Genomic DNA, 22,922 nt, shown 5'->3' with positions numbered 1-22,922 from the left:
AACCAAAATTATGCAAACCTTCAGAGAAAAATAACCCTTAAGTGGTTTTTCAGTGCAAATTCATTCTCCCAATGTTATACAAGTGACATTTAACAAACTCAAGGTGTTATTTTTGGAAGATATTGGAAATAAGAATTTTTATAAGAAAAGTAAAAAATATCTTTGGGTGTCAGGCATCATAGGAAACTTCGTGTCTTCACACCCACCACACCTTTATAGCTATCTCCCTGATTTCAAATAATCTTGCACAAAAGAAGATGATTTACTGCTTTGCTATCAAAGTAACTCTTCAGTTACATACTCAAAGACATTAATTCTAAACTTATCAATATGATCAACTATGTTTCTTGGGAAAAAATGTTATTCACTAATGAAATGAAACCAGTTGGTTATCTTACTGAATTGTTTTATGCATAGAAAAATACTTTGTATTCTAATGCTCTCATTCTAAAATAAGAAAACAGACTCTGTCCTGGCAAAGCTGGGATGTGAACCAAGCGAATAACTCCTTTGACCTTGTTGGGAAACGTGGATTGATCTCACTTTGGATCTGCTCGGTGGATTGATTTGATTGCATCACCTGAACCTGCAAGCTGAGTAGTTTCTATTTTAGTTTGAGGGCATTATTGCTTGTAAGAGTAGAAGGGGTTAGTGGCCTTAAGGAGAGTGTCTCTGTGTCAGAAATGTCAATGCCATTACCTGTCATTGAATCAATGAACTTTATTCCTTTGGGTTTTAGAAGTTTTTCAAGTTCTGAAGGCCTCTAACTAAAAGAATGAAGGCAAATACGCCATACCTTTATCTGTTAGTAACTAATGCCTAGATTTTAAAATATTTTGAGGATGATTTGCATCCAATGAATAGTAATATTTTGTGAAAACCGGGAAATTAGACATATGGGAATTACCTAGATGAGAAACAATGATTGTATATATCTTTTGACAGTGGTGAAACACAGGAAACCTCTTTAAGATATACTGGTTAATACCATTTTCCCATGAGACATGTTCTAATTTTGAGCTATTGTCTGTATGTGATGATTGTCTGAGTTTGTGCTAAGATGTTCTTTATTTATCAATATGTTTTCATAATTAATGTTTGTGATAGTGTCTTAGGATCTATCTTCTGCCATTTTTAACTAGTTTTGATATCTGAGAGCAACCCAGATCTACCTGTTCCCTTGAGTTGAACCAAATAATTATAAGAAGCTGAAGTGTTGAGTGAATACCTTTATTTAGACACAGTTATCTGTAATTCAGTTTATCCTTTTTGGTTGTCCCCATACACTTTAATTCATCAACTCTAGTCAAGAAATACATTATTTTGAATGGGTTACCTAAGCTATTGGGATTTTTTTTTTTCTTGTTCTTACTTAAGTCATGCCTCGAGAGAAGTTAAAATGTGAACAATTTGTACAAAATGTATGAATAAGTAAAAAAGAGAATATGAATATTAAAGCCATACACTAAGCATTATCTGAGGATTTCGTTGTTGATTTTGTACAAATTTCCTTTAACCTCAGATGACTCAAAAGAAATAAAGAGACCCCAGAGTTAAAAAAAAAAAAAAAAAAAAGGATTTTTTGGTTGTTCAATACTGGATTTGATAGCAATGTTTTTCTAGGAAAATATGTTCCATAAGCTAACAGCTCCTAATTTCTAATGATTAACTAACAATCAAAGCTTCAAAGAGTTGTATGTATTGCTCATTCATGTAAGAGTATTTTAATACATTGAATTCAACATTTCTATTTCATTCCAACTACTGCATAAAAAGCACAGTGCTAAATATTGGTTGGTTGAGAGCATTCTTTTACCTCTAATTGAAAACAATTTTTATGAAAAGGATGAGTTTCTCTGTTCTTTGTGCTTTTTCTAGATTGTATAGTCTATTGTTTTTATTTTATTTCCCCATGTAATTTCTCATCTTACTGTTTAGCATTCTCAGCTAGAATAGCAGGGTATCTGTTGAGCTATCTCTGTGTATTCACTGTTTCCCTTGGTTTTATTCTATTCTAGAAATAAAGTTGTGTTTAAATTACTAGCGTCTACGTTCTGTCCCTACAGATGATGTCAAATGCTTTCTCCAGCTTAATTTAAATGATTTATAAAATATAGCTTTGATCGCAACCCTTGGAAGAGAAATATGTGCCATGTTATGGCCCATATATCTTACAAATAGGAAAAACTTCTGGATGGGCAATGTGGGGGATTTTTAGTTCAGATATTTTTTAGGGCTTTCCAACACATTGTCTTCCTCTATCTTGAGCAGTCGTTTTATTTCTGCGCAATAAATATATTTCAAATATTTCATCCTAATCCTATTTTCTTGAAGGCAAGCTTTCTTAATTTAAACCTTAATCTTTTCCTTCATCATCCAATGCTGTATCTTATTTTATTGCTTTTCTCTGAATACCTTCATCCATTCAGATGCCTTGCTGATAATGAACTTGACTGGATGTTCTGTCCAATTTGTACAATCTGTGTCTTGACCTCTTTTATCTGTTTCCTTTTGGAAATCTGTTTTGCTGCTGAGCGAGGATATCTGAGAGAAGTTCCAGTCAACATCTCTTGTAAGAACCATGTATTCTTTTAAGTCTAAGGTTCTATATGGGAGTCAATATCTTGAGACAAACTCAAGCATGATCTCTTTATCTGGGAACTCCCAATTCAAATCTGTTGCTATCAAAATTAATCATATTATCTCTTGCTGAGATATTTCTCTTTAAAAATAACATTTTGGTCACCTTGCAGGCCAACATGCAGGAATGTGTCTTCCATGATAAATTACTTGGCAAATATCTCTGCAGATTATTCTTTTGGAGTGATTTCACCTGACTTTTCTCAATTCTTTGCACTAACAAGTTAAACAAAAACATGTTTTTCTTTAACAAACAAAAATTTGAAGCCAACCATACATCTCTCTGACCTGAACAAAATTACAACTGTGACTTCAATAATGAGATCCCTTGACTGAAACCTTGCAATCACTTCATGTCTTGTCTTGAAGGGCTAATTCATCCATTTAAGTGATGTCATAGGATATGTGCATCAAATCCATAATTGCAAAAGACTTAGTTTTCTTAAACAGCATCAAGAGGCTAGATCCTAAGAAGAGCATGAAATTCCTAAGAAGAGCTTGAAATTATCTGATCCTGGCAATTGCATTTTGTGTCAAAGAAAATGTTGTTATTTTAACTAATACCATAACTGAAGACATTACTGCAGTCAATCATACTAAATTCACCTAAAAAGTCAGCACAGTTCACCACTCTGCATCCATTTGATGCAGCCTAGTTTTGCATTGGGTTCCTGAAGGCATGTTCCATTTCCAAATAAACAATAGATTATTAACTACAAATACCAATAGATTATAAACTAAGTCCATTTGTTTTATTTCAATATTTTAAAGGTGTTTAACTCCAATTTTATTCTAATATCTTAAGGTTGGCAAAATGTACCTTCGTTGTTGATTAGTAAAAACCTTAAGGTGTTTATTGGAAGAATGGACAGTTAAATTTTTAATCTTAAAATAGTGACTTTAAATTTTGTATGAAAGGTGAGATGACACAAATAAGTTTCTAATACATAATAATCCTTTTTGAAACTGATTGTTAAAATAACTGGTAAAATATTACATTCCCTCCTATGGGAAAATCAGGAGAAGTCTAATTTCTAAACCAAGTGGGATTGTTATAAAGCATAAAAAAGCAAGGATAAGCCAACTAGCCAGTGATCTAATATGTAAAATTTATAGGAAAATAGTTTCATAGGGCCATTAATTGTGAAATTTTTACACAATTAAAGCTGTTAAATGTAGAATTTCAATTTAGAATTATTGAAAATACAAAATAGAATAATTCAGCAAAGAGAGCATATATGAAGTATTACTGCTTGTTCTACTACATACTAAAAAACTCAAATATATGAAAAAATTTCAATTTAATTCTTTCTTCTCATATGACAGATTTTTTCTTTTTTATTGTCTTTAGTTCTTAGAGACATTCTTTAAATGCCTTTAACATTTATTTTAAAGTAAAAGATGAGAGTAAATGTTGCCAAATTCACGATCAGTTAGAATTTAGTAACTTCTGCGTTTCAAAATGCTCCCTAATCTACCAATTTGGCATAGTTAAAAACTGTGATTATTTAACACACATAGGTATTTAGTGAGCTAAGAATGACAGGACTAGAAATAGAACTGTATTGGCTTAACACACCGAGGGGAAAAAAAAAATCCAAACTAGGAATTTTGCTGATCAGCATATAGAAACAGGCACTGGGCTTTACTCATTTATGTTATTGTGAATTGTAAGCTTTTATGGTGAATCTTTACTAAAATATTTTCTGTTGAAATAGATTCACTTTTCATATATTCCACTGGGCAGATAAAGATCCGGCTACCATGTGGATGGTTTTAGGAACTGCTTGCTCTTCCTTTTTTTTTATTGTGATACTCACTTGAAACTGTGAGTAGTCCAATTTTTAAAGTTTTAAATCTACATTTGAAAAGAAAAAAAAAGACCTTAGTGATCTCCACATTATTGTCCCATCTTGCTTGACTAAAAAAATAAATTGGATTCAGACATTAAACAAACTCTATCATTACAGCAAAACTGCATGTGACAAAAATGTTTGGTCACTGAGCATTTCTGGGCCATGTAAACTTGACCTCTGAAAGTGACAGTGTCGGTAGGATTGTAGAAATATTATCATTTGATTTTTCTCCAAGTTTGAAGGTAGAAATATTATCATTTGATTTTTCTCGTGATTGTAGAAATATTATCATTTGATTTTTCTCCAAGTTTGAAGGTCTGCTCTAACTATCCCCTTTAGATGTGTGTTAAATTCAGTAAAGAGAAAAACCTAGTCAAGGTTTTCAGTAATATTTTATGACAACGATAACAATTTAAGAGGCAGAAATTCCAAGCATAGAAATAGGCATTGGTTATTGGCTTATCTTTTAAATTGTGCCTGTCATACAACCCACCTTTGAGTGCAAAAAGGAAGAGTAAGAAAGAGTTGCTGTTCTAGCAACAATGAGTACCTTAATTCCTCAGTGAACCCAATGGAAGAGGTAAGTACCCCTTAAGCACCACGTCCTGGCTGGGTGTACAGAGGCAGAGAGCTTGACGAAGGTCACACAGCAGGGCAATGGAACTTCCATGAAAGACATCTGACCATCCCCAAGTACTGTTCCAGGCATTAAGAGCTTCGCCCTTGCTTTCTCTCTTGGTGATCTTCAGTGCTTTAAAAAGGGGATTCATCCCCTTTGAACCCCACAACAATTATCCCCTACAATGCCTTCCAAGGTGGGTTGCTGCTTCATCCTCCTTCTCCCAAGTGGTCCATTTATCTGTTCAAGAGAAGCCATTGAGGAATCCAAATAACTGGGCTGCTTAATACCACAGAGGCCCACCCATATCTCTTTCAGGACCTAATTCCTTCATATGCCTCTTTCTCCCAGTTATCCACTCCACCTCCCTAATCCCTTCCCAATAGGGTACTTTTTTTTTTTTTTTTTTTTCTTTTGCTCTCTCTCTCACTCTCTCTTTTCTGTATCTCTCGGAAATCAGACAGGAGTTCAGAGCACTTTCACTACCTTTTATGAGGTAGATTGTGATGTCATAGATGGGGGCAGGGCTAGTCAACTTTCTACCCACCTCCCAACCTGTGCTGAGGGAGCTCCGATCGGGAGTGGAAGCAGTGATTCCTCTATGGTGAGTAACTTTGCTTTCTAATCTAACCTGTCTCATTGTAAACATTAATTTTGAAAGCAGGGGGATGGGGGTTCAAGGAAGTAAAGATGGGACCACTCAAGCCCTCTTTACTTATTATTAACCAACTTTGGGCCAAAGATCTACTTATTTATTCTTGATTTAAGCCAAGAATTTCCCGACACAGATGTATTCTTCAAGTGTGATCGAAACTTAAGAAGTTGAAAATGGTATTTTCATTCCTTTATTTCTCAGTCTTTCTTCCCATTTGGGACTGAAAGTCATTGCATATGTGGAATGAATCCATTCTGTAGTCTTTTAGCGAGCTTCTCTCAGGAAGGCTAGTTAGGAGAGTGTGTTCTTCTTCATTTGAAAGATTTCAGGATCACAGAATATTCTTTAATAATGTTTGGCCAGAGAATAAGTCAGCTCTTCTAAAACTCTACAGTAAAACTGAAGAAACTGATACATAAGAATTATTAACACACTTGGTTTCAATGTGAACAAAAACTTTCTGATGCAAAAAGTAAAATATTTATTTATTTTTTTAAAAAGAGTCACCACTCTTGCAAAATCAAAGATGCAGCTGTTTCAGTGTGTCTCAACCAAATTTGCTACTTTTTGTTGCATGTCATAACACTAATGATGTTTTATAAGATTTCTTGGTAAAGTACTCTAAAAAGCTGCTGTTCTTTGTTTAATTTGGTTTCCATTGTTACTGATTAATTCTTTTATATGCCTTAGTATTTAGAAGGAAAAGATCAACTGAAGTGAGAATGTTTCTCCACCTTCCTTGTTCTCTCCTGGGTATCTACTAAAACTTTCAAGATGTCAATTTTATATTAGAGGGCAAAGGAAGTTCATGGAGATGGTTAAATCTTTAAAGGATGTTGAAGCCTTAGCTGTTGTTTTTTTTAAAGGTTTGATGGGAATGTAAAGCCCTGCTGCTTTTCATGGGGTGGAATAAAAAGCATCCTGGTTTGAATTTTAGGTATTATCAAATATGTTAAGTGGTGTTTCATTCATTTTTTTCAAATCCCATTACCTAGCTATGTATGGATATAGGCATTGAAGAAATGGAGCAGTTTTTTGTTGTTTTTAAAGGAGTTCCCATCGTGAGCAGTAACAAACTCGACTAATATCCATGAGGTTGCGGGTTTGATCCCTGACCTTGCCGAGTGGGTTAGGGATCCAGTGTTGCTGTGAGCTGTGGTGTAGATCACAGATGTGGCTCCGATCCTGTGTTGCTGTGGCTGTGGTGTAGGCCAGCAGCTGCAGCTCTGATTCAACCCCTAGCCTGGGAACTTCCATATGCCATGGGTGCAGCCCTAAAAAGAAAATAAAGAAAGAAATTAAATAAATAAATAAAAGGAGGAGTTCTTACTCATCCATAGCTCCTCTGTTGTGTGTAGATCCTCTACCCCTCTCCCAGAAGGGCCCTCCCCCACAAGATGCTTCTCTTTTCATGACCTGGGGTGGAGTAGTGTGTTGACTGCTGAAGTTATTTTCCCACCTAAACTTTGTAACCTGAAGATGTGACTATACTGATAGAGGTATCAGATAAGGAGAACTAGAGCCATCGGTGGCCCATAGGGAGTTGGGTGGTAAACACCTGCAGTCAACCTGCAGCCATGTGGGTAACAAGGCCCAAGTCTCCCATAGGATCCCTCTCAAGTCCCTGGCCTAGCTTCTTTGAAAAGTGCTAAAACCTGAAAATCCAAATAGAAGTAAACCTTCAGTGGCAGAAAAATCTGATCTAATCATAGCTCAAGTTTTTTAACGTCTTTTATCAACCCCTCAGACAGCTGCCAGGTAAGAAATGCTCATATTTTACAAACCCTTGGAATACAATCATCTTTAAACTTCGTGAGTTAAGAATGGTTGTGTTGTGCCTTGTGCAGATTCAGAGAATCTGTCATGGAATGCAATTGTGCACGCACTTGTATATCCTCATGTGCATGTTTCATTTATAGTGGTGTTCAGTGTTTTTTATATCCATTTTGTATGTATTTAAATTATAATTTAAAAATACATACATATATTGTGCTCTAAACAAAACAGTGAAGTGTAACAGACGTTGCATCAATCTGGGGTCTGAACACTGGTATACTAGTCCTATTTCTGTCAGTGACTAATTAGGTAACTCAAAGTAAATTTCTTAGATCTCTTGGCTCTCCATTTTTTCCATCTCTACAGTGATGATTGATAATTTAAATGATATATCCTAGAGTAATCCTGCTCTAAAATGCTAACGTTTTATAATATATTTTTGAAGAAATGGTTTATGGGGAAAAGATTGTATAGTTGAAAAGACTATTTTTGTATGAGATAGTTATTCAAGCCAGAAAGAAAATTTTAGTATAAACTAGTTTCAAAATATACCCTATATCTGATGTAGTGTTATTTAGTTAATAGTATAAGTGAGTCTTATTTTTTTTTAAATGGATAAGATCAAGCCTGTGATCTGATTTGTTTTTGACTAAGTTTATGTTATTCTGATTATTTGAAATAAAGAAAATATCCTTATACACTAGGTAATAAATGGGGCTAGGTCTCATTGTTACTCTAAAATTCAAAATTACTTATGCAGGAGAACCCTTGTGGTGTTGGGAAGAGTTGATGAGTAGGGAATGGGTGGGTGCTGAGTAATGCGCTATGGAGGAAAAAGACGTGTAAGGCCTGACTCCTACTCTTGAGGAATGTGCAAACTTTTGGGGTATCTGGACAAATGCCATTGACATCTTAGAGGTGAAGACAATGAGTGTTGGAGAACCAAAAACTATCCCTGTGGTCTGAGGTAGACTAGATTTTCCTAGGAAGGTTTTGTGAGAAGCTGAGGCTTTCAGCTCACTTAGGACATACAGGTTTAGATTTGTATTGTCCATAATGAGGGCCGGGAAGCATTTCCGGTCAGCAAACCCACAGAACTGTAAATGTTGTGGAGGATATGTTGTATTTAGATGTGGCAGGTGGTAAAATCAACAGTCTTTCTTAGAGTCCAGCCCCATACCTTTCCTGAGTCGCCTTTCCTTTATTCGTATGCCAACTTTATCATATATGAAGAGGAGGCTGCAATCATTTATTAATGGCTATGTATGTTTTTTAAAATACAATCAGGCAGCCATCTTCTCAGTTACACAGAAAGCCACATGATTCCTCACAGCCACAATTGTGGAGGAGAAATTAATAAAAGGAAGGAGGAATTCCCTGATGGCGTAGCAGTTTAAGGATTTGGGGTTGTCACTGCTGTGGCTCAGGTTCCATCCCTGATCCTCCCAGGGGAACTTCCGTGTGCCAGGGGCTTGACCAAAAAAAATAAATAAATAAAAATAAAAGGAAGGAATGAGGGACAGAAGGAGACTCTAGCTCTGGGACATTCTGGTTTTCCGATGAAAGTAGAAATGCATTATCATGTGGATAATCAAAGGGATTATCATTGACAGGTTTAGAAATGTCAAGGTCATGGAAATGCCAGTAACCTAATGAGAATCCATGTTACCAGGGTGATTTTTCCAAGCAAACTGTGGGTTTTTTTGTGCACTGAACAAGAATCATGTCAGACCCTGCTCTCAAACAGGCAATGGTTTATGCAAGTTTCTTTCACTAATACTCTTAGAAATAAGTTATTGATTTGGGTATGATTTACCCACTTGACAAAGAGCCACATTTATGTTTGAAAGCCTCTCTTGCTATAGATTCGTAGATAGTTTTCAGTGTATACTTTGTATCACTTAGAGGGCACTGTTTTTGTATTTCTTGCCATCCAATTTCCTTCAAAATTACTACTTTGGCCTTTCTAACAGATAGGGATTCCATGAGTAGAACTGCTTTGTAAACTCTCCTGTGGATCAGTGGGCTGAGGATCCAGCATTGTGTCTTGGGTCACTGTTGTGGTTTGGGTTTGATCCTTAGGAACTTTCACATGCAGTGGGCACAGCCAGAAAAAAAAAAAAAAAAAAAAAAAAGGAATTATATTCCCCCCAAAAAGGTCATGTAGGATCTACATAAAATTTTCTGGAACAATCTGGATTATTAAGGGAATAATCCACATGCCACATGCATAAAGAGGAAGGAAGAGGCTGTTAAAATGCAGAATCCTGGACCAGGCTGCAGACCCCTTGAATCAGGATCATAAGAAGTATGTAGGTTATTGGAATCTATAGTTAACTATCCTACCCTCCCCTCAATACATGCCAGGTGATTCATTTTCACAGCAAAATTTTAGAATTTCTACAAGGCAACAAAACTGACTCATTGTTTCTATGTTCTTGGAAGAAGATTCAGGGGAAAACAAGAATTAAGATTAAGAATAAGAGATTTGGGGAAATAAGATAAAGGTAATATAAGAATGCTCTTGAGAAAATCAGTTTAAATTTCAGTTAAGCATAAAAATAACTCTCTAAGAATGGTAGTTATTAAGCATAAAGCATTACTAAGTGATGCTATTAAATATCCTTGATGAAAAGGCATGAGACTGTAAACATTTAAAGGAGCATCTGTATCTTTCATGGTCATGCTCCAGTACTAAGAGCATGTGATCAAGTTTAGAGCTCAGTTATTTTACAGCTCCCACTTTGTATAAAGGTAAGGAATAGAGGCAACTGTGCAGGGCAATATTTGTTTCTGCATGGTATTCTTAGGTACAGCTATTTGGCTCCTTTTTAATTTCAATTAGGTAAACTTCATTGAAAAGAAAAATCTGTATGTATGTGTGTATGTGTATAATATATATATATATATATATATATATATATATATATATCCCATTATGCCAAGAAAAATCAAGCTCATATGCCAATGTAGGATCAATGGTCTATGTTGAAAGATATTAATAACATAACTATGTATTTGAATCAGCAATTATTTAGACGTGCTCATTTTTTTTTTCTGTATTATTTTCTTCATGGACAACAGCCGTTATCCCGTGCCCACCCATCAGTGTAGAAAGTTATACAAATGTTCAAAGGAGAGGGAGGCACCAGATAGGTATCTTACATTTGACTAAGATATGAGAGTAAACTTTGGTCTGGAAGATGGACTTCAGATCACAGCAAGGAGGATGGGTTCTGGATTTAACCCTCTAATTGCTTTGCATACAATGCTCTTGGTCCAGATGGCTGAAATCTTCTCTATTTTTTTTTTCACATTATAGTTGATTTACAGTGTATTACAGTGTCCCTTCATATTCTGCTGTACAACAGTGTAACCCAGACATACATATATAGAGAGTCTTTTTTTTCATACCATTTTCCATTTTCTTCTAATCCAAGAGCCTGGATGTAGTTCCTTGTGCTCTTTAGTAGGACCCTGTGGCTTATCCATTCTAAATATAATAGTTCACATCTACCAACCCCAAACTCCCAGTCCATCCCACTTCCTCCCCTCCCCACTGGCAACCACAAGTCTAATTTGAGAATTTCTTTGCTTAGAAGTCGAGAAATGATTGGGAAACTTGCTTTTCCTTCATAGTCATCTCTGTGCAGGTAATAGCAATATATGCTTTGGCTGAGCTGATGATACTGTCATATTGTAGAAGCAGTTGACTGGTAGGAGGCCAGTGCTTGCCATTAATTGAGCAAGATAGTTTCAGCATGTTGAGTTAAAAAAAATATTCTTTTTTTAATTCTTAAAGATTTTCTTAACCAATGACCTGTAGCTCTGTTATTGTGCTTTTATTACACCCACCCAAGCAAACATAACTTGGGGTGGTTCTTAGAGATGTGCCAGGCAAAATTATTTACTTTAAGGCCTGGTATTTTACCTGTATAAATGCCAAGCAGAGAACAGTAACAGCCAAATGTTTTTGAGGTCAGAAATCTGAAAGATAAGTTAAAGAATATCATGTTCCCTTAAAGTAGATGTTAAAATTAAATTACATGTGAATTTGGAAACCAACTCTGTCTTTTAAAATCTGGGTGATATTGGGTAGCATTCTTAATATCTGAGCTTTTGCTTTTGACATATAAGTTGGAATAGTAATACCACTTAGAGAGACAATCACATGTAGTCAATTACAATTTTTATTATACTTGCTAGGATACATTGAGGGCTCAGTATGTGCCAGGCACTGTGTTAAGTATTTTAAATACACTTTGCACTCTTGTTTCCAAAATCATCCTGTGTAGGAGATACGGTCATTTTCATTAAAAGTTTTAGGAAAATGAAGTTCAGAGAATTTAAGGAACTTTCTGGAGGTCACAAAGTTAGTGGTTGATATATTGTAGTACTTCCAGGAAGCCTCCTTTGATATTCTGTTATTCTTGGTATGGACTGCAGTGTAGGAATTCGTTTTTTTCCCTGGTTCTTTGTGCAATGAGTACATAATATGTGTTTAATAATCCTAGCTTATTGGACATTACTTTTCTCCATTGTAGTAAGTCATCATGCGGAAAAATCCTGGTAAATGATTTTGAGGTCCATCATTCATTCATTCTTTTTTTTGTTTGTTTGTATTTTTGCCATTGCTAGGGACACTCCCTTGGCATATGGAGGTTCCTAGGCTAGGGGTCCAACCGGAGCTGTAGCCGCCAGCCTACACCACAGCCACAGCAACTCGGGATCCAAGCTGCATCTGGAACCTGCACCACAGCTCATGGCAACGCCAGATCCTTAACCCACTGAGCAAGGCCAGGGATCGAACCCACAACCTCATGGTTCCTAGTCGTATTTGTTAACCCCTGAACTCCTCATTCTTTTTTTAAAAAACTTTTATCCATTTTTAAAGGTTTACTGAAGCATAGTTGATTTACAATGTTGATATAATGTCTGTTGTACAACAAAGTGACTTAGTATAATAACTGTACACACATCCACTCTTTTTTGGATTCCATTCCCAGATAGATTATCACAGAATATTGATAACCATTCCATTGACCAACCATTCCATATACCACAGTGTGCATATGCCAATCCCAGACCCACAATCCATCCCTCCTTTTTACCTGGCCCCTTTGGTAACTATGAGGTTGTTTTCAAAGTCTGTGCCGTGAGTCTGGCATTCATTAATTCTTGCATTCATTAATTCTTGCATTCATTTATTCCCACATGAAAGCACTTGACTTTATTTTTATTTATTTTATTTTATTTTTTTGTCTTTTTGTCTTTTTAGGGCTGCACCTGTGGCCTGTGAAAGTTCCCAGGCTAGGGATCGAATCGGAGCTGTAGCCACTGGCCTACACCAGAGCCATAGCAACCCCAGATCTGAGCCGTGTCTGTGACCTACACCACAGCTTATGGCAATGCCGGGTCCTTAACCCACTCACCAAGGCCAGAGATCAAACCTGTCTCCTCAAGTATACTAGTCAGATTCATTTCCACTGAGCCATGATGGGAACTCCTTGACTTTATTTTTAATGCTAGATTTCAAAGCACATTGCTTACCAAAGATTTGGAGCCCAAAATCAAGTAATTATTATTTTTAGCTAACATATATATTTTTTTTTTTGTAATTTACTTTCTGGTACACTAAGAAGACTTTTTAAAAAGATTAGGTACAGAAGGAAACAGAATTTCTTCCAAAAGAGCTGAATAGATCAAATTAATCATTTTTTTGGAAAAGGGATTTGAAATAAGGGCCAAAGTGACACGACTGGTTTCCTCTACCCTCCCACATGAAGATTATGATGTATTAAAATGTTAATTATATTTAGATATGAAATATTATTTTTTAATTAAGTATCCTAAATTTTTAATGCCAAATAATAGTATTTATAATTCATGCGGTCTAATTAAATTTAGATTCAGCTACATATAATAAAACATCCAAATAGTTATTTCTCTCATATCGAATAAGTCTATAGGTGGCCCAGGGCTGGTACAGTAAACTCAGCGTCAACAAGGACCTAGACTCCTCCTGAATATATGCTTGCTCCACCTAGCATGAGGCTTCTGTTCTCAAGTTCATCTTTTGGTCCGCGCTGAGTGCTAGTGCTCCATCCTCCAACTTCCCATATGTAAAGAAGAAAAGAAAATGAGAGGGCAAAATAGTATGCGTCCTAGCTGTGTTAACATCCTTAAACATCTGTACTCCTACCCCAATAACGGCTACTTACATCATATGATGAATTCGAAGACAATGAGGAGAATTAGGTATGACGTGGTAGTTCTCACCCCTGTATACCCTCCACTCAGTGGAACCCAAACTGAATTCTGACTTTCAGTAGTTGCTTGACCCAGCTGAGCCCCGCTTTTCCTAAGTGTAAAGTGAAAATGATATTAGTATCTACTTTGTTGCATTGTTTTTAGGGTTAAATGTGTTCATGTGTGGTACAGGCTTAGTACAATGCCCAGGATAAAGAAGTATGAAATACATGGGTAGCTAGCTTTCTCATTATCTTGTCTCTCCCCAAGGATTATAGTCTTTTCTATGATATAGGTGCCCTCTTGTCCTCTTTCTTCATGTTAACCCATCAAACCATTAGACATACAGTGGTGAACAAACAGCCAAGGTCTCTGCCCTCATAGAAACTGAACTTTTTGTCACTGAGCGTCTTAGAGGAATCACTCTAGAGAGGTGACAGATGAAAATACAGAAAGGGAAGACTTCAACAGAGATGGGAAGCAGTGATTCTTATATTTTATTCTGTAGAAGAATCACATGAGTAGGAAATAAAAACAGAGAAACTTAGGCTCTGCCTTCATGACTCTGAAACTCATGTCTGAGGTCAGGAATCTGTGTTCTATTTCTAAACCTTCTGGGTGCCTCCACTCTTGGGTTATACTTTGAAAATGACTGGTTTAGGAAGGAGGGAGGGATGAGGCTCTGGTGAGAGCTACCCAGGACTTGAAGCCAGTTTCAACCCTTTCTTAAAAGACCTCATGGCTTGTTCCACAAGGCCATGTCAATCTAGCCTAGTCTGGATAATCTTCGTTGTGGGAAGCTTGTTGTGGTTGTCCGTTGTGTAGGATGTATGGCAGCATCAATGGCATCTCCCCTCTAGATGCTTGTAGCCACCTGCCTTCCCCAGAAGTGACAAGCAAGTGTCTCTGATTGTTGCCAAGTATATCCTGAGGTTGGGGGACAGAATTGCCCCGGGATGAGAACCATAGGTCTGGCTGAAATCTTAATCTTTCCCTTAAAACATACGTACTATTTGAAATGGAACCTTTTAAATCTTCCCTCTGGAAAGGTAGAAGATGGCAGATATAATGGTTATAGATTCATCTGCTAAAGGCCCATTCCCATCCCTGGCATGAGGGTGTGGATGTGCATTTTTCTAAAAACAAGATTCCTAAGAACCCACCACGCTCATCCTCTGGCTATAACTTTCATACACCTTTTAAAAGGCTCCATCCGTCTCCCTTCTTGGTTACCCCAAGTATTCTGGTCTTAGAAATGTAGGCATTTCTAATCTCAAAGGCAGTTAAGGGTTCTGATAAGAATGTTGTTTTAAAAAAGTTAAGAAAAATGACTTCACTTTCTTGCTTTTTGCAAACAAGGGTATTGCGTTTAAGACAATACAATTGTTTTTATAGCACCTTTAAAAACACCAAACTGTTTTCACATGTCATTACATATTACTTTAGCTCTTCTCTCTGTATATATTTTTAATCCTTATGTTATGAGGTAGATAATAAGTACATTTTTAAAAATAAGAAAAAACAAGGTGATAGTTTATTTTTTTTCATTAAAAATAATATTAAGAAATGCATCAGGCCAGTGGTCTCCTTGAGATTCAAATTACTTGTGTGGGTGTTTTGAGATAATTTTTATGATGAGTAATTCTGCAGTGCTGAAATTAGTATTGGGTGAGCCCGTGAATCCCAGCAAATTATAGGTAGACATTGAATATGTGTCATAGTTTAGCATTAATTCTTTTTAAAGAGAAGGCTGGAGAACTGTAACAGGTGGTGACTCCAGATAAAACTGAGATCACTCTTTCTTTCAAAGATGTAGCTGTAGTGTATTTGAACTATGTGCCTTGGCATTTTTTAATGTATCAGGTAAAGAAATAATGAGGTAGCCTTTACATCTTATAATAAATATGGGGGTGATTTAACTTTGTCAAAGGCTAGATTCACAGGGACTCCAAGATAGGGATTGTGCCTTGAGGAGACTTTCATCTTAATATTAAGTATGATTTTCAGTGGGGGCAAGATAGTGCATCAGACTCTCTCCAACCCTTTAATGTTTATCTTTGTTCACGGGTTAAAAGTTGTCATTTTCTTGGAAGTTCACGGAATACTTTTTTTTTTTTTCAAAGAAATTTTCCAATTTTATAGATTTGAGGCTGTCTTTCAAAGGAACCCCTAATATTTTTTCTCTGATTTTTGGCAATACTGTTATGCATTTCCAGTCTTTTGAGAATACTTGTGTCCTTTAATCTGTGGTTCTGAAAGTTTCCTGTACAGTTCAACCTCTTTTGCAAGAGAATAGAAAATATGTTGTGCATCCATATAGGTTCTTTGTTGGACCAAAGAAATAATATTTCCAGTTTTAGATCTAAGGGAGCCCTTTGGTGCCTTTGCTGTATTTTCCCTAAAGTAGTCACTCCAATTGAATGAGCCCATAAAGTTCTAAACCAGGCCAAGCCCTAGCAGACACCTATAAGGGGATGGATATATCCGGGCTTCTCAGGGGAACCACCTTAAATGCTCTTTATTTCTTATTTGAAGCTGCAATATATTATTAAATACCCTAAACCTGGGGGAAGAAGTCATGCACTTCAATTCCTAGCAATTGTCTTATTACCTAGCAAGTTACTTCTCTTTAAACCTCCATCCCTCCATCTGCCCTCCACCCCTTATAGCAAATAGTAAAGATAAAGTATTGTGTAATTTTTTTTTAAAGAGAGTGAATATTGACCAATTAACATATTGGTCAGGATATTCAATGTGTTTTGAATCTGGAAAATATCCAAAGTATATTAATGCAGTAAAGAGAACTACTAATAAACTTTTATCAGTAGGCTGGTCTTATAGGTCAATTTAAGAAGCAGCCTGAACTAAGAATCTATCACCTGACTGACTGAACACCAGGGACACATATACCCAATTCTACTGTGGTGCTAGTCTTTGTGGAGAACGTGCCAATGGAGGTCCAGGAAGTACTTGCATAAAAAGGGAGAAGACTCTCACATTCACACAATACTTCAGCCCAAGTCATATCCAATGTCAAGTGAAAAGAGAAAGCTTACCTCTTTTTGGAAATACCTTGTTTTTGTCTTGCTAAGGCTTATGGCACTCTCATCCTGGGTATCTACTGGAATACTCTTCTTTGTGCAGAGTTTCTTGGACCTGAACCTCAGATGGTCCAACTAACTATGATGAAGATTTAAAAAAAAAGAAACTCCCCAAAGATACTCAGAAGTTATGTAATAATCTATAAAGTGACATACTTATTTAAAATTTAAAAAGTGTTTCAAGTTTACTTACTCAGACCTCAGTAACTGGTGAAAATACATTGGTATTAAGAACCCCGTTTTATGGAGTTCCCATCGTGGTGCAGCAGAAATGAATCCGACTAGGAACCATGAGGTTGTGGGTTCGAGCCCTGGCCTCGCTCAGTGGGTTAAGGATCTGGCGTTCCTATGAGATGTGGTGTAGGTCGCAGATGCGGCTCAGATCTGGCCTTGCTGTGGCTGTGGAGTAGGTCAGCAGCTGTAGCTCTGATTCAACCCTGAGCCTGGGTCCCTCCATGTGCAGTGGGTGTGGGCCTTAAAAAAAAAAAAAAAAGAACACCATTTTATAGCTGAAGAAATAGAAGCTTTCATAGTCAGCTACTAGCACAGCCAAAATTAGAGCTAATTTCTCTTTGTGCACTTGTGCTTTGTGCATTTAAAGGATGCTTCTGCTCCCCAACCCCCTTAGACTGATAGCTGAATAAGAAATACAGGATATAATGTGTGTCAGATGGTGTAAATGATGGCAACAGCTAATATATGTTGGGTTCTTAAAAACTATGTCAGCCTTACATCCTATCATGGTGCCCATGGCAGGGCTTCATAAAAGGTTTTGTTGTAGAAATTGAGAATAAAAAAGTTTGGTTTTTTTTGTAATATTTTATAAATATCAAGTGGTGTATGTCATTGCTAGAGGAAAGGATACTTAGATGTTTTATTTGATTACGGTTTCTTTGAACATGTATATGACTTTTTAGTTGCTGGCAAGAAAGTAGAAAGTAATGTCCCTACTCTGTGCCTCACTCATATCTCATGTGAATCATGACAGCAAGATTGACAGTTGGTGTGACTTTTTTCTTCATGGCTTAAGGAAATTTACCTCATTACTACTTGGTCAGTTGATTCACACTTGTGAATAGTTAAAATTACCACAACTCGTAGTGAGATCCAGAGAAATGGCACCAGTAACCATGAGCAGAGAATTCAGAGCAGGAAAGCACTAGGATGGATTTGCCTGTAAAGGAAGATTGCATGTCATGTGTCACATGGTTGGACTGAAGCTGAGTTCTACTAGATATGAATTTGTGAATGCAAGTTCACAAGAACTTGTTCTCTGTTTTCTTGTAAGTAAAGAATGATTGGTGGTATCTACCTTATACATCTTAGAAATCATTTGTTAAGACACCAGAACTATACCTAGAAAATACAGCTCAGTGCCTCACAGATGCTTGTACTATTAATGACAGAAATGATTCTTAAAGAAAGCTCAGTATTTTATATACAGAAAGAAATAAACATAAATAACTGAAAACTGAATTGTGGATGTTTTCGGAACAATGGATGATTGTGAAGCTGTACCACGGAAGACACAGTGAGAGGGAGAAGTCTTAGGATATGTATTGCAGCTGGCTAACATTTACTTTGTATATTATGTCTCTAAATTCCCCTCTTCTGCCAATATTATGCCTTGGGGTACTCTTCTGTGGAAGAATGAACACGTCAAAGGTGTGGAGAGTTGGGTACTGGACTTGGCATTCTTCCCCAGCTTTGTGACTTTGGACAGGCTTTGTCATCTCTTATTTCCTCATCTGTAAAGCTACAGTTATTCAACAACATTCAATAAATATTTATGGAAGACTCATATGCCAGACACTGCTTTTAGGTGTTTGGGATATAGCAGAGAGAGAGGGACAATAAGCCCATGGAAAAAAAAATGTGTTGGATGGTGATGAATGTATGACAAAATTTAAAATATTAAAATGAAAAGAGGATAACAAATTGAGGGGTTAAGGATGTGAATGGAGTGTAATTTGAAAATAGACGTTTTCACTAAGGTACTTATCATTTGATTAAATATCTGAGGGACTTAAGGGACCAATATTTTCAGGTATCTAGGGTAAGAGCATTCTAGATATAGGAAAAAAAATGCAAAGGCCCTGAGGGGTAGGCATAACTCGTCTGTCTGAGAAATAGTCAAGGGAATAACATTTAGTAGTGAGTGAACGAGGGAGAAATAAGAATTATTGGGAGCCAGGTTATATGACCTTTAAGTTCACTTTGATAGCTTGAGAATGAGATGGGAACCACTGGACAGTGTTGAGAAGAGTGACATTGAGTGACCTCATGTGATAGGAATATTGTGGCTCCTATTAAAGGGAGGAAAGAGCAGGGAGCAAGAAAACTAATTGAGAGAAGATGCTGCAATGATCTAACAAGATTCCGATGAAGCTGGACTACGGTGGTAACAGTGGAGAAGGTGAAAAAAAAGCCAAATATTTGGATATATCTCAAAGATGCTGTGGACAGGATATAATGGCAGATTGGACACTGGTCAGAAAAATGAGGTATAACATAGGCTTCTGGGTTTTTAACCTAAACGGTTGGAAAAATTGTTGTGTAAATAACTGAGATGAAGAATTCAGTGGGAAGGGCAGGTAGCTCTTACTTGTTTCTGAAATGTTGGGAAGAGTGATTAAGAAAATTCTCCAGAAACTTAAGCCATCTCTAAATGTTGAGAGGTCTTTGTGAAAGTCCTTCCAAGGACCTGAAGTAGGATCCAGATGGAAAATATATGCTTACAACTCATCGAGTTGTGTTCTGAATTAAAGATAGAAACCTCTATCTGAATCTGTGAGAGTATGCCCAATGAACACTTTGAAATTAATTGAATATGTGATGAAATTGGCAGTGGGTTTACATCTCACAATGAGAAAAGCAGTGACCAGGAAAAAAGAAAAAGAATTGGAGGGTCTTACTCTATGTGTACTGAAAGAATGTTTCAAAGTAGGCAGAGAAATGTATTCAGTTATGAAAAGCCAGGGATCAACTGCTGAGATTTAAAACTAATTTAATTAAAATGACTGGCTTTAAAAGATGCATTATCCTGAAGACCTCTTAGGAGCCCTTGAATAATTGTATCCATTTCTTCCTGTAATTCTCATGTCTGTCATAAAAGAAGGGTTGAGATTCTATGTTAGTGCAGGGAATTATTTTATATAGTTACATATGTGTCTAAGATTTCACTTCAGTTTTTTGCATTATATTTAAGGGATCATTCTTTATGAATTATATGCATTAAAAGCATGCTAATGAGGGAGAAATGATATTAATATACCATTGTTAATCAAAGCATAGCCTTTGCAGGGAGAATTAGAAGGCCCATAGTGGATATGGCAAATAGGTTTAATCTTGACTACTTACTCTAATCAATTGCTAGGGATTCACTGGGCTGTGTTTTGAGAAGAATTCTGAGGCCATGTCTAGGGCCAATAGAACAAAGAATTGTTTATTGTTTTCATTTTTAAAAGTTTTATGGCAGTATAGTTGATTTACAATGTTGTGATACTTTCTATTGTACAACAAAATTATTGTTATACATGTACATACAGCCATTCTTTTTCAGATTCTTTTCTCAGATGGATTATCACAGAATATTGGGTAGAGTTCCCTGTTCTATATAGCAGGTCCCCCTTGGCCAATCATTCCATGTACCCCAGTAGAACAAAGGACTGTTAATGACGGGGAGTGCCTGCCAAAGTTACCAAGGAAGAAATGGTAGAAAATTTGTTACATATCAGCCATCTTTGCTTTCACTAAAAGAGGAATTTCTGCAAGAGGCTTGGAGCATTGACAAGTATGACTTGTTTAAAGGTTGCCCATTCTGGGGTTTTTGGTACCTGTCCTACTTCTTTCTATCTCCTGGCCTTTCTAGACATGGCCTCGGTAATGTCTTCTCCTTATATTTTGACTTTTAATTATCCTGGATTTTGGGGTTACAAAGTCTATTCTCAAGACCTGACTTTTGCTAAATTATTTGGTTCATAAATGTGGTCACAGTACTGACCAAAGCCAGCAAGATTTGTATGCTCATGTTCTGGGATGCTGGGTGATTGAAACATTTAAGCACCCCAAAGCATATGTTGGTTGCATACTGTGAGTCTATTGATGGATGAAGATAATGAGCTAGGATGATCTTAGTTGGAGATAGTAAGTGCTAGGTCCAATGGGCTAAAGATTAAAAATAAAAATATTCCATTTTGAGAACAATAGATTTAAGACTTTAGGAAATACATCTAGGGTACCCAATTGTATTTTGATGGAGTTGAAGCACAGGTCTTAGAAAGCTAAACTTCAGTGTTTGATGGGCCCTCCTAGGACAGAGGGGAATCTATGTAAGGTAGCTTGGGGTCTCAACTGGGTTCTAACAGCCATATGAGTTGAATTTAATTAGGCTGCTAGACTTCCCAGGTATCATTTTTGCTTTTTGATAAGAAATATCTGTAAATAATGTCTTAACCAAAATGAAAAGCTTGACTTTTTGAAATTTTAGGTCCTATAAGTGGTTCAGTAAAATATACTATTTCTTTTTTTAAAAATTTACTTAATTACAGTTGATTTATAGTATTGTGCTAATTTCTGCTGTTCAGCAGTGATTCAGGCATACATATATACACATCCATTCCCATATAGGTTATCACAAAATATCAAGTAGATTTCCCTGCCTTTCAAATTAGATCTTGCAATAGTACCTTCTCAGACCAGATTGTCTTCCCTCCACATCCTACCAGGGCCATCTTGATTTTTCAACTATGAAGTCTTTCTCCAACCTTTATAAGCCCTAAATATTCTTAGGTATATGGGGTGCTATACGTAAAACCCCCATATTTTCTTGTACTGAATCTTGAGCCCTCCTTCCTTCCATTTTAAAGGGTTTAGCAGTGCTAGAAAAGAACATATTTTGGTGCTTTTCTATTCTTCTTATGAAATTCTCCATGCCTTTATCCTTAACACATTAAAGCTATAATAATCAAATATTGAGAGTAAGCTAAGGTGGTAGAAGCTTCAGTAAGAAGAGGGTTAGAGAGTCCAAACTGCTAGATTTGGAGGAAGTGAGAAGAAACCTTGAAAGGAGAAAGTAGAGGAGGAGGTGGAAATAGAAAATATAATTTAAAAAAGAGCCTTTTTTTTTTTTGGACTCACAGTGATTTCAGGAAAGATGGATCACAGTAATAATAAAAGCTTAAGATTTTCTAAAGGCCCTCATGGGCCAGGCATTCAGCTTACAGGGCATTATCTCATTTAATCCTTAATAATTCTAGAAAGTATTTTGTTTTGTTTTCACTTTTACTTTAGATAAAGATAAGATAAAGAATTTCAGGTAGAGCTAGGTTAAATAGTTCTCTCAAGATCATATAGCCAGTGATTAGGACCATCAGGGTTTGAACTCAGGGTTTGAGTCCAGAGACCAAGCTTTCCTTCACCATAAGAGAGGAAAAGATAGAAATGGAGGGACCAACAGGGAGAGCTGGAAGTGGAGCATGAAAGGTCAGCCAGAGGGGAGAGAATGTATAGGACTTGAAGACTAGGGTGAGAAAGAGAGGACTGGGATCCTAATAAGAGGCAGCAAACACTCCCTGGGGGAAGGGGTCTCTTCTGCTACTCTTTACTATCTTTATGCATGACTCAGGGAGGTAGCAGCAGAGGCTTTGACCAGCTCTTGCCACATACCCGATGAAGAGAGAGGCATGGGCTGGATGGGAGTTTAGTTTCCCCAACATATGAATAATGACATTTGACACAATTCCTAGTAATTGAATGTGAAGAGAAGTGAAAGTATGGAGAAGAATGACTCAGGTTTCCACATCATGCTCACCGCCCAGGCACAGTCCTCCATCAGCTAACACCTGAATCTGTGGTCCTTGACGCTAGTGGTTTGTTCTTCACTTAGTAGTTGTGCCTTGCATGCTGGAGCCTGGGACATTCTGCAAGTGGTTAAATTGCCTTTATCACTTATCAGCAGATATATCACAACCATATACAGCTAGGCACTTCTGAGCATATTGGGTCAATTGGTGACTCTTTGATCC

At 36.7% G+C, this 22,922-nt stretch overlaps 1 protein-coding gene across 12 annotated transcripts in view; it reads left to right on the top strand.

Moving 5' to 3' along the window:
* Nucleotides 1–22,922, top strand: part of CTNNA2 (catenin alpha 2) — a 1,217,074-nt gene that overhangs the window by 1,182,320 nt on the left and 11,832 nt on the right. For 6 of the 12 annotated variants that reach the window (XM_021088200.2, XM_021088199.2, XM_085018817.1 and 3 more), the window contains one exon: nt 5,576–5,719. The exons of the other annotated variants lie outside the window; for them this stretch is intronic. In XM_021088200.2, the coding sequence (XP_020943859.1) occupies nt 5,576–5,719 (144 nt within the window). The remainder of the gene's footprint in view (nt 1–5,575; nt 5,720–22,922) is intronic. 12 annotated transcript variants of the gene reach the window in all.

This window comes from Sus scrofa, chromosome 3, assembly GCF_054392235.1.
Source record: "Sus scrofa isolate SSC_HxYL_T2T_F1_AM1 chromosome 3, Sscrofa_HxYL_maternal_Yorkshire_Landrace_v2.0, whole genome shotgun sequence".
NCBI classification, from domain to species: Eukaryota; Metazoa; Chordata; class Mammalia; order Artiodactyla; family Suidae; genus Sus; species Sus scrofa.
The sequence above is the reverse complement of the archived record's forward strand: the minus strand, read 5'-3'. Positions and strand labels throughout refer to the sequence as shown.